The sequence below is a fragment of the Maniola hyperantus genome, chromosome 17, assembly GCF_902806685.2.
Source record: "Maniola hyperantus chromosome 17, iAphHyp1.2, whole genome shotgun sequence".
Lineage (NCBI taxonomy): Eukaryota > Metazoa > Arthropoda > Insecta > Lepidoptera > Nymphalidae > Maniola > Maniola hyperantus.
Genome location: NC_048552.1, coordinates 13,020,779 through 13,033,691, shown reverse-complemented (window position 1 = coordinate 13,033,691; position 12,913 = coordinate 13,020,779). Strand labels below are relative to the sequence as shown.

Sequence of the window (12,913 nt, the reverse complement as noted above, 5' to 3'; positions counted from 1 at the left end):
ACAAAAAATATACGCCGTCCAAATAACTAGAATAATAATAATAACGTCATCATCTTGGATTAATGAATAAATCATATTATCAACTAACCAACTAGGTATCGTTATGAACGTGTGATTTAATCATTTAACTGATTAAGTTGTATGAAACAAAATAATAACAATCCTGTTTCAAAACATGAAACGTATTATAACAATAAATAGCTATATAATAAAATCACTTCTCAAAAGTGAAATGAAAATCATTTATGAAAAGTGAAATTGTGAAGTCGGAACAATGAAGAGTTCATATTCAACATCTCAAATGGACAATGAAAGTAGATTCAGTGCTTTTGCTCAAACTTTCAAGTATAGATCGCCGTTGTGGATCGAATCGGACTCTGACATCAGCAAGAGTGGGAGTGGGGACAACAGTGGGAGTGGGGAAAACAGTGGGCTTGGCAACAGTGATGAAAGCTTAGAGTGCAGTTCCAACAGCTCGGACAGTATTAACAACTTTTTGGACAAAAAGGTCAATCATTTTTCTGAAATGCGTCTGGAAGAATAGAACAGAATAGGAATATTTTTTATCTAATTAAATTTTTACAAGTAGGTGCCTACTTCTTTTGAATCGTCAAATGTATGTAGTTACCATCACTGGTTTGGAAGGCCTTTCCTACCAAGAAGAACCAGAAAGGAACTCGGTGGTCCCTCTTTTCAAAAATTTGATATGTACTTACATTGCAATAAAACGACTTTTAATATAAGATTAGCTACTTAGATAAAAAATACAAAAATTATCTTTATTATAGTTAAGGAAACCGCATAACATGAAAACATAAAAATATAGGTAGATAACTACCAGGCTAATTCAAATAATAGCCGCAATATTATAATAGCGTAGATCTTCCTGTTGGAACAGGTAAAACAAAGAGATGTTTACAATGTAATGCTAATGGACTAAGAGCCAGCGAGTGCCAGGCCTTCGTTATTTTATAAAACCTGAAAGTGTCTCTGCGTATTGTCCTCAACACAGGGAGAAACGATACGCGACTATGAAGTTTGAATCATGGTGGCTTTGGGATGTAACAGATACTAGCAACGGTGTAAAAAATCTTACGTCAAAGTAAAAGCCTAATTTTTTATATTTTCTTTGGATCGGAATAGTGTTAGAAATCACGTCATGCATTGCCAGACACTTAGTGGCAACCCTCTGCCCCTCAAAGTTTAAAAGTTTAGTTTCCCAGTGTTGGGGACAATACGCGAGAAACTTTCAGGTTTTATAAAACAACGAAGGCATGGCGCGCGCTGGCTCTCTCCTTTTAACGTAATGTGGTTACAATTATAACATAATACTTACCCACCAACGGTCACACAGCACGGTGATAATTGATAAGGCATAAAGTGCCGTAATTGTTGTTAACTCGCTCACTAGTTGCCCGTGGCTTTACTTTGCATTATTTTAAATGTACCTACTAACGGTTGAAGACCGAAATTTTCGAACAGTGCGTGTTGCCACTTGCCAGTGATGACATAACATAATGATCCGAGAGTCGAGACATGGTCGCTAACTGTGGGCCTCATAAGAGTCACTCAGCGGGCGATGGAGAGAGCTGTGCTTGGAGTTACTCTATCAGGAGAAAAATGAGGAGAACCAACATAGCTCAGCGAGTGGCCATGGGCAGGACACATAGTTCGAAAAACCGATAGACGTTAGGGTCCCAACTCCCAAGGCGACCTTTTATTTGGCGGACGGACGACATCAGATGTGTCACAGGGAGGATTCAGGTGGCCCAAGACCGTGGTGTGTGAAGTCCCTACAAGACACCTATGTCCAGCTGTGGACGTCTATCGGATGATAATGATGATGTATACAAAGATCCCGTTCGTCTTTTGTGTACACTCAAATTTTTATAATTCTAAATTCTGCAACTAAAGTTTAAACTTAACTGAAAACTATATTAGCGTTTAAACTATCGTGAGTGATTCCCTTGAAAACGGACCCGGGGAACGGACTCCCTTGAAAAAGGACCCCGTATGGGTTCGAAACTAGTCGGGCTAACGTCGACTACACACGTGAGTAAAGCCGGGACAGATATTATTTAGAATGAAATGAAATGAAATGAAAATCTTTTTTTTTCGTATAAACTTTTACAAGTGCTTACGAATAGTCGGATGCATCTACCACTGAAATGAAAACTATATTTATCATAATAACTATTCTGTTTGATGGTATTCCATGGGACAACCCCTGAGGTAGCGCGCCGTGTTCCGGGGGTGCTTCCGAGACAGATTTGGTAGTGCAGCCAGGCTGGCGATGGGGCCCGCCCAGTCTGTCGAGGGACAAACAAAGGTTTTAGTGGCTGCAAGTCCCACATAACCCTTCCGTTTCCCTGACGGAGGGGTATGCGTCAGGCATTTCCACCCAGGAATTGCCTGACGCATACCTACCATTAAAAAAAACGCATAAAAAAGGGGACCCTAAAGGGGTCACTAGGGGTGTCCCCTTTTTTTAAGTACGCAACAAGGGCCTACTAGCTACTAAGCTAGCAGGCCCTTGTTGCGTACATAATATAATATAATATTTAAAAGGTTTAATGTGGCTAATTCCGTTGTACACAATCTCTAAACTAAACTAAAATAGCACGTCTAAGTATATTGCTATCCCTTTCATAATGTTGCTTGTGGAAAAGGATAGCACTAGATTTAGACCTGTTAATTTAGTTTAGTTTAGAGATTGTGTACAAGAGAATCAGCCCCTAGCGACCTCTCTCAATCATGTCTGGAACTTAGTCGCGATAATGGAGTGCGGCATATTCTATTCGCTTAACATTTAGGTATACCTAATTCAGATAGATGTCGTTACTCGTTTTAAAAGCAACGACTATGATAAGGTAAAAATAATGTATCTCGTGACGTGAACAATGATTTATTAAGACGTGAAGCGTAATAATATGTAGAGAGTTAAAATTTTCACAGAATGTGTATTTTCTTATAACAACAAAAATAATAAGAATTTCAGAATGGCCGCCATGAAAATTAATATAAAATATTGTATAGAAGCAGGCGTTATTTTGCGAAAATCCATGATTATACCTAGGTACTTACAATAAACCAGAAGCTTAATTTGCTATTATCCGCTGAACCAGATCAATGTATGGTGCAACTAAAATAAAATCTGTACCTAAACTAATTTAAATAAAATATAAATTGTTTTTTATACGATTGAACCCTTGAACACTTAGAACCCGCACACGAAGTGCGAGTCAGACTCGCACTTGAGAGTTTTTTACCATTTACATAGTCTTTGATTCTTTAATAATTAATATACCTACGGATATACCTATGCGTTTGTAGGAGCGTATTTTAAGGTACGGAACCCTAAAAATAGATGCTATAGTTTGCCTCAAAATAGGAATGACCTTACGTCCCTAGACACAGTTCAGACGAGGCAATTAGCACGTGTCTCAATTAGTTAATTGCTTAATTAAGTGCAGTCGCCGCACGCGCCTAGTGCAGCATGCGCGGAGTCAAGAAAAGGGTCGATTTTGATTGCATTCCTCTCACTAAGGTAGATTTATTTTTACTTTCCTATCATAGTCATGTCCTTCAAGTCAAGAGTGAATAACTGAATAGGCATCTTTTAGGCAAGCGCGATCCATCTTAAGCTGCATCATCACTTGCCAGCAGGTTTAATTGCAGCCAAGCGCTAGTAGAAGAATATATTCAGGTTCTCGCACGATGTTTTCTCCACTGTTAAGGCAAGTGATATTTAATTAATTGCTTAAAACGCACGCATATCTGAAAAGTTAAAGGTACGGGCACGGGATACACCCCAAATAGAAGAGCGAAGTCTTGATTTAATGACTTGGGAAAACTCTAAGCATATAATATAATAAGTAGATAGCTCTCTCCATCGCCCGCAGAGTAACTCATATTTTTTAAGAAGCCCATGCCCCATTTAGGTTAGGTTAGGTTAGGTTAGGTTAGTTCAATATGTGTGCATTACTATGAAGCGTTCCTAGATCGCGCGGATCATCAGCGTGAGAAGAAAACCAGCCTTAGAACAAACAAAAACTACCAGATAAACTTTTTCCGATTTCATTTTAGTTACAAAAAAATTAAAACATTCAGTTATAATCAATAGTACAAAAAAATTAAATTTGAAAATCATTGAATTTTTTTTAACGAATAAAAAAAGAATACACGTCAACAGTGTGCGGGATACACGATATCCACACAATTTAAATATGGACTGCCCTAGGTTTATGTCCATGTCATAGTAAGTACCTACTTACTTAGTTAAATATTCAATTAAATCATACATTAAACACAAATTAATTGTTAATAAGTTTTGGTATAGTCAATTAAAAAAATCATTCCTTCAGCCTGGACACTTGTTAATAGGACACTAGAACAAGAATACCTAGTGTATGTTTCTGTTCTTATAATTATTTTAGATGATAAACTAATGGACCAATTATATTATTGTCATAGGGACAACTCAATTAGTAACGAGATAGGCAGGTTTGTCTATATTTTAATGATCAAATTATTATTTACTTATTAGTTGAAAGTAGGTACTCGTTTTAAATTGCCAGTTCGTAGTGTAGTGCGCCCAAGGAATGGATTTGATATCCCTTAGAGTAATTTATATGGTTAGTCGATTATGAAGGTGAAACATATCTACTGTTAGACCCTATGTAAATTAATGTGTTCTGCAAAATAAAGAAATTGAATTGAATTGAAATCTAAGCCTAGGTTCTTAGATTTTTCTTAAGTATCCTACCTAGTTACTAGATTACTTATCTGGATTCCAACCCCTGAGTTGACCTAAGTGGGCGTCTAATGTTGCAGCTCAGCCGAGCATGCATCCGGTACTCTTTGTATATTAAGATTAGCTATAATATAGATTTATTGTAATTAATAATACTAGCTTATTCCCACGACTTTGTCCGCGTGGACTTCACAACTTTCAAACCACAATTTCACCACCTTAGGGGTTGAATTTTCAAAAATCCTTTCTTAGCGGATGCCTACGTCATAATAGCTATCTGCATGCCAAATTTCAGCCTGATCCGTCCAGCAGTTTAAGCCGTGCGTTGATAGATCAATCAGTCTGTCAGTCAGTCACCTTTTCCTTTTATATATTGAGATGAGGTGGAAAGATCACAATATCATGTACTATAACTAATCTGACTGCTTTGCTGAACACAGTGCAAAGACCGACATAGTCAGAGATGTTTATCTATACATATATCTTTATGTTACAACTCTCTCCCACAGATCCCTGAACACCACCAAAGCTCCGCGTCCGTGTTCAGCGATGGTGACAACGCGGCAGACGATGCCAACGTGCTCTCCGATGACGAACAAACCAAGTGAGTAACTGTATATATAATATGTTACAACTCTCTCCCACAGATCCCTGAACACCCAAGTGAGTAACTGGGCGCGTTGACTAAAAATTAATTAATTAATCACTTAAGGCGATTTATGGGATTGAAGTTGTTCAAATGTACACGGGTGCTCTCTGACGCGTTCCGGGCGACTGACGGCGTATGGACTCGACATCCAATCCAAGCGTTTTTGATACGAACCATTAGTGGAATACCCTCTTAAGCGTCCGTAGTGTAACTTGAATACCTTCAAGCCAAGAGTGGATAGGCAAGCAAGCAAGCCTAAGCAAGCTCCGGTCCAACTCCAACCTAGACCTCATCATTGCTTTGTTTCTCAGGCATGATTGTCGTCAAGCGCAAGCTTACCTCACAATAAAAAAAACATATTTGCACAGAACTTGAAGTCTTGTCTTGACTTCGGTCTTGACAGACGCGACAAACAGACAGACATACAAAGAAGTGATCCTACAAGTATTCCTTTTTTCTCTTAATGCACGAAACCCTAAAAATAAGGTCAACAATAAAATTGCATCAAGGAATGCTCAATTCATATCCTGTGCTCTTGGTCAGTACTGCCCATAGTCTGTGGTCGACACATTGTCGCAGTGTGCTGACAGTGCAACAGATCTATCAAGCGGACGAGGCGCCTTAATGAGGAAGTGCTCCGACCGTTGACCCGGCCCTTTGTCTGCTACGATGCGTTTCTATGCGAAGTTTTTTTATTTTTTTATTTTTTTATTGATCACGTAAATTTCAATAATACATTTTAAAATAAACAGTTCGCCATCCTCTAGAAACTGTTAAAGTTTATGTGAGGATGGCGAGTTCGCGTTATACAAATTTAATAAAATCTAGGTAAAAAACTGTTATAAAAATTAAAAGCTGTTAATTAGTGCATATTTGTACATATAAAATATCGTTACATGAAACACTTCCTAGACCTAGACTAGGCATCCAAAGAGGCACCTAGATCCAGGAAGTGCCTCTTACAATTTCTTATAAAAATCGCTCTTTTACTGTAGGTATTTTGCAGAGTTAAAGGTAAGTTATTCATTATATTTGCTAAGATATATGAACATGTTCTAGTTCCATACTTATTATTATTCTTAGGTAATTTAAACTTCTTGTAGTTTGGTAAGATGCGCAGCTTTCTGTTTCTCTCTTTACATGTTAGGTGCTTTATGTTATGATATTCTTCTTTCAGGATCGTCAGGCGAACTATAACCGCCTATCCACGACTTGCAATAGATATACATAAGTCTGTGGTCGCCCCATTGTCCCAGTGTGCTGACAGTGCAACAGCTATCAAGCGGACGATCACACGTTTCAGTAGAAACAACCCATACTATAGAAAAACACAAATAAAATTTTTGGTGGTCAAACTTTAACGGTAACTGTGACCATATTGATATGAGTAGGTAATCAGTAAACCTACAGATTTGCGACGGACGGCAAAAAAAACAAAAAAACAATTTTTTTAATAATTTAAAAGTAAGAATAATATGAGGGCTATCATTATGAATGGACCCTATAGTTTTGCGACGGACGACAAAAAAAAAACAAAACATATAGTGACGCACCAGTCTTCGAACCCGTGATCGTCAGGTTTCAGTCACGGGCTCTCACCAACACGCCACGTCTTTGTGTACAACAACATTCGAAAAAGATGATTGGAATCCGTGCGGTACATGCGATCAGAAAGATAAACATTAATTTGTATATTTTATAAGTAAGAATAATATTAGAAATGATAAATTATGAATGACCCTATAGTTTTGCGACGGACGACAAAAAAACAAAAAAAAAACAAAACATATAGTAGCGCACCAGTCTTCGAACCCGTGATCGTCAGTTTTCAGACACGGGCTCTCACCAACACGCCACGTCTATGTGTACCGTAAAGGATGAAAAAGATGATTGCAATCCGCGTATTACATGCAATCAAAAACACAGACAGACAAACATTAATTTTTGTATTTTATATGTGAGAATAATTTGAGAAATGATAAATTATGAACGACTCTAGTTTTGCGATAAATAAAAATATTTTCACATAAAAAAAGATAAACATTAATTTTTATATTTTATATGTAAGAATAATATTAGAAATGATAAATTATGAATGACCCTATAGTTTTGCGACGGACGACAAAAAAACAAAAAAAAAACAAAACATATAGTGGCGCACCAGTCTTCAAACCCGTGATCGTCAGTTTTCAGACACGGGCTCTCACCAACACGCCACGTCTATGTGTACTACAACTTACGAAAAAGATGATTCAAATCCGTGCGGTACGCGCAATACAGACAAAATATGAATATTAATTTTTATATATTACTAGCTGATGCCCGGGACTTCGTATGCGTGGAATAAACTTTTAAAAATAAAATTTAAAACAATATTTTAATAATGCTAAATATTTTTTTTTCTAAATTAGGTAGGTACCTATGCATAGTAATACTCACTCAGAATCAAACCTATAGGATCTTGTCATCCGCAGCTGAACTTGATAACTACTAAACCGACGAGGCAGTAAAAATCATATCTACAAAGTCAAAGTCAAAGTCAAAGTCAAATGATTTATTCAAATTAGGTAATAAATTACTCTTATTGATTGTCTGGTACAGTGTTAGATTTGTAAGATATAGTGGTGATAATTATAACGCAAACTTAAAACTAAAGCTACGAGGGTTCCAAACGCGCCCAGGTCTGAGATCTTGTTAAAATCGCATTTAGTTAGCCAAGTGGTTCCTAAGTGACAAATTGTACAGATCATTCAGTAATGGCTGGGCAGCCAGCGGAGATAAAGCAAGATCCTAGGACCACCAGAACTTATTTATTTCTGGGAAACAAAATGTGTGGGGGATTTGACGACCTCCCTGGTGCAGTGGTAAGCGCTGTGGCCTTATTATTAGGAGGTCCTGATTCCCGGCACGGGTTTGGAAATTTATAATTTCTAAATATTTGGTCTGGGTCTGGTGGGAAGCTTCGACCGTGGCTATAGTTACCACCCTACCGGCAAAGACGTGCCGCCAAGCGATTTAGCGTTCCGGTACGATGCTGTGTAGAAACCAAAGGGGTATTGGTTTAATAAAAACTGCCATACTCCTTTCAGGTTAGCCCGCTTCCATCTTAGACTGCATCTTCACTTACCATCAGGTGAGATTGCAGTCAAGGGCTACCTTGTATCGGAGTTATAGAAATTAGACTTTAAGAAAAGTGGGTAATGTTTTTACATAGTATTATGTCTTATGGAATCTTAATATGGTGTAAAGCGGCAGATATTGGGAGAATTTTTGTATTACAAAAAAGGGCAATACGCGCAATTTATAACTTAAGACCACGCGATTCCTTTCGAGAGAAATTTAAGGAAATAGATATCCTTACAGTGGCCTCTCAATATATTTATAATAACACTAGCTGATCCCCGCGGCTTCGCCCGCGTAGATTTAGGTTTTTAAAGATCCCGTATAGCCTATGTCACTCAGGAATAATGTAGCTTTCTACTGGTGAAAGAATTTTTAAAATCGGTTCAGTAGTTCTAAAGATTACCCCCTACAAACAAACTTAACGACATTACCTCTTTATATAAAAAAAAGATTCCGACGAATTGAGAACCTCCTCCTTTTTTTGAAGTCGGTTAATAAACGGGCCGTGCAGCAGAAATCGTAATATTTTAATTTCGCCATAACTTCAAAACCAAACGTCCAATTTTAATCATTCAAAGACCAAATATTATCTCCATAAACTGTTCTTAGTCATGAAATCATTTATTTTGATAAGGATTAATAGCATGAGTAAAATAAACGCGTTTAAATGTAGTCCAAAAAAAATTCAAGATTTTTAAATAAAAAAATGGTTGCTGTGCCTCACTCGACATAGATGGGTATAGTGTGTCGCGGACTTTTTTGTAGATATTTATAAGATCTACAATTAATTAGAACATTTTATGGTTCTATCTTTTATAGTTTAGGCAGCGTACGCAAAATAAGTAACTTTTCTGGTTGATTTTTTACACCTTGTGTCCGAAAAACTCAAATATCTTACGGAACCCTATTTTTTTCCAAAATAAAATATAGCCTATGTTTCTCGTGGATAATGTAGCTTTCGAATGGTGAAAGAATTTTTAAAATCGGTCCAGTAGTTTTTGAGCCTATTCAGTACAAACAAACAAACAAACAAACAAACAAACAAACAAACAAACAAACAAACAAAGTTTTCCTCTTTATAATATTAGTGTAGATAATTTTTGTAAGACAAAATATTCTTAGTTACAAGAAAATTGGTGATCTACACAATAGGCTAACTAGAAACAGAAACAAGCTTGCAGCTCCTACCTTCCGCCTCAGGAAAGTCCAAAAGTCATTTGTGGGTATGATATAACCTTTTATAATAAAATCCCGCAAACTATTTTGGACTTACCTTTGCACAAGTTCAAAAAATCAATTAAAAATATGCTCCTGAAAAAAGCATATTTCACAATTGAACATTATCTAAATGATAAAAGAGCGTGGGTTGGGACCTGCAGCTCGTTCCAGCAACGCACAAGACTGCAAATACTATTTTATACATGGCATAATCTTGTACCTATATCAAATATTTGAAAAGAGCAACCGCCGAGTTTCTTGCTGGTTCTTCTCGGTAGGAAAGGCATTCCGAACCAGTGGTAGATGCATCCGACTATTCGAAAGTACTTGTAAAAGTTTATTTGAATAAAAAAGATTTTTATTTTTATTTATTTTTATTTACATATCTTGAGCAGCTGATATATTTAAATTGGCTGTCAGCACAAGCTCGTAAGTATACACACTGAGGCTGAAATCTATAGAGCGCACCTTGACTTTGCTCAGACTTAAAGGAGATCGCCCGTGAACGGGCCCTCTTTTGTGGCATCGTGTCAAAACTAAAATGTTTTTTTTTAAATGTGTTATTTTTTTACGATTATGTTTTTTAACGACTTTTTTTTCACTCTATTATTGAAAATATCCACAATTACAGTTAGAATCGTAAACATGCATTTATTTTGAAGAAGTATTAATTAAATATAACCTCAATATCAGCAATATAAAAAATAAGATTTCTTTATAACCAGGGTGAATAAATAGAAATCGTTTGCAGAATATAAAGAGTTAATTATTTGTCTACAAAATAAAATTAGAACCATGGTGACATAACAATTATATTAGGGGGGGCCCAAAGCTCCTAAGAAAATGGGCAATCTCTTTTGAGTTAAAACGAGACAAATGGGAGAGATATAGCTCTGTCTTGTTTCAACTCTGTTTTAAGTCTAAGCAAAGTTTATAGACAATGATATTAGAAGAAAATCTTCTAATATCATTGTTTATAGATCTCAAATCAAACCAAATCATTTATGCAAATAAATGATTTGATTTGATTTGATTTGAGATCCCACACATTTTGTTTCTCAGAAAATGAGTAACGTCTGGAGGTTCTGGGATCTTGCTATAATAATGGCCGGTCAGTGGAGAGCTGATGATAGATCGCGTTCGCGCATATAGTACGCGACAGGTTTAAATGGCAATCGGGGAGTGAACGCCCCCGCACACCCGCACAGCCTCCGCGCTAACCCGGTGCGGGCGAGCGCGGGTGACGTGCGGATGTGCGGGGCGTCCCCCCACCTCATACCACAATTGCCATCTCGACCTGTCGCGGACTATAGATGTGTGTCAATTGGCTGTTAGGGTGCCGGCTGAGGGAGACGGTGCTTGACCTAAGTTACGAAACCTAAAGGTATTCGCGAGTTGCGACGGGCTTAGTTTTTAGGGTTCCGTAGTCCGCAGAAAGGGACGTGTGTGTTGTGACAACGCATAATATTAATCGGTTGCGATTAAGTAACGTTTACCCTAGTCGGTAACTGGATGGGTGACCGACTTGCAACTTCTATTCGCGAGTTGCAACGGACTTGGTTTTGAGGGTTCCGTAGTCCGTAGGAAGGGACGTGTGTGTTGTGACATCGCATAATATTAATCGGTTGCGATTAAGTAACGTTTACCCTAGTCGGTAACTGGATGGGTGACCGACTTGCAACTTCTATTCGCGAGTTGCAACGGACTTGGTTTTTAGGGTTCCGTAGTCCGTAGGAAGGGACGTGTGTGTTGTGACATCGCATAATATTAATCGGTTGCGATTAAGTAACGTTTACCCTAGTCGGTAACTGGATGGGTGACCGACTTGAAACTTCTATTCGCGAGTTGCAACGGATTTGGTTTTGAGGGTTCCGTAGTCCGTAGGAAGGGACGTGTGGCCTAGTTGTGACAACGCATAGTAGGTATTAATCGATTGCGATTGTTAAGCAACGGTGACCCAAGTCGGTAACTGGATGGGTGACCGACTTTGGAGGTCCAAATTACGCTTTTTCGTCTCCTCAGTGCCTCGGACAGCACCTTGCGCCGTCGGAGTTATTATCACTAACTACTGAGTTGCAGTATGCGGAAGGGTCTGGGAACGCAGCGCATTGTTATTCCAAGATAACTCCTGCCATTATGTGATTAATAGAAAGGAGTCACGACCCTTAGCAAGGAGGAATTTGTATATATAAAAGAAAAAGCTGGCTGACTAACTGACTGACTGATCTATAAACGCACAGCTCAAACAACTGGACGGATCGGGTTGAAATTTGGCATGTAGATATTTAACGTAGACATCCGCTAAGAAAGTATTTTTGAAAATTCAAACCCTAAGGGCGTTTGTGCACTGGTCCGTGAAATCACGGATTCCGTAAAAATACGAATCGAATGAGTACGTATTTGTATGACGGAATCAAGAATACGAACTGAATACGGATGAGTGCACAAACGTGATGTCTCTCAACAAGTTCAAAATTTTCATAAAACGTAAACTTATTGAAAAATCCTATTACAATGTAACGTAGGATTATTTAAATGATAAGAAAGCTTGAGAATGAGTTGCTTAACAGCTTTATGATAGTTCTAATAAATTTAAGTGATTTTGTAAAGTGGTGATAATAAAAAAACCGGCCAAGTGCGAGCCAGGCTCGCGCAATGAGGGTTCCGTACTACAGTCGCATTTTTTCGACATTTTGCACGGGAATTCAAAAACTATAATGCATAAAAATAAATAAGAATCTGTTTTAGAATTTACAGGTGTTACCACAGGTGTGCAATTTATGTTACCCCACTTGATATAGTCACTTACTTCGAAAGTTGAAAATGCTAATTATTAGTTCATGACCACAATTTAATTTTTTTTTTGTGTGATCTAACCTTAAATTCACGGTTTTCAGATTTTTCCCCAAATATCAGCTACCTGCCAAATTTCATGATTCTAGGTCAACGGGAAGTACCCTGTAGGTTTCTTGACAGACAGACAGACAGACAGACAGAAAACAAAGTGATCCTATAAGGGTTCCATTTTTCCTTTTGAGGTACGGAACCCTAAAAATACCCGGCTGAGTTTGTTGTGGGGTTTTCCGGGATAAAAAGTAGCCTATGTCCTTCCCCGGGTTGCAAGCTACCTCTGTACTAAATTTCGTCAAAATCGGTTGAACGGTTGAGCC

The 12,913-nt window shown here is 37.8% G+C and overlaps 1 protein-coding gene across 6 annotated transcripts in view; it reads left to right on the top strand.

The window, feature by feature from the left end:
* Positions 1–12,913, top strand: part of LOC117990038 (myogenesis-regulating glycosidase) — a 52,256-nt gene that overhangs the window by 25,431 nt on the left and 13,912 nt on the right. For 4 of the 6 annotated variants that reach the window (XM_069504123.1, XM_034977472.2, XM_069504122.1 and 1 more), the window contains one exon: positions 5,263–5,357. In XM_069504123.1, the coding sequence (XP_069360224.1) occupies positions 5,263–5,357 (95 nt within the window). Of the gene's footprint in view, positions 1–245; positions 509–3,472; positions 3,548–5,262; positions 5,358–12,913 lie in introns of those variants that run through there. The other 2 variants (XM_034977475.2, XM_034977477.2) reach the window with 2 other exon arrangements.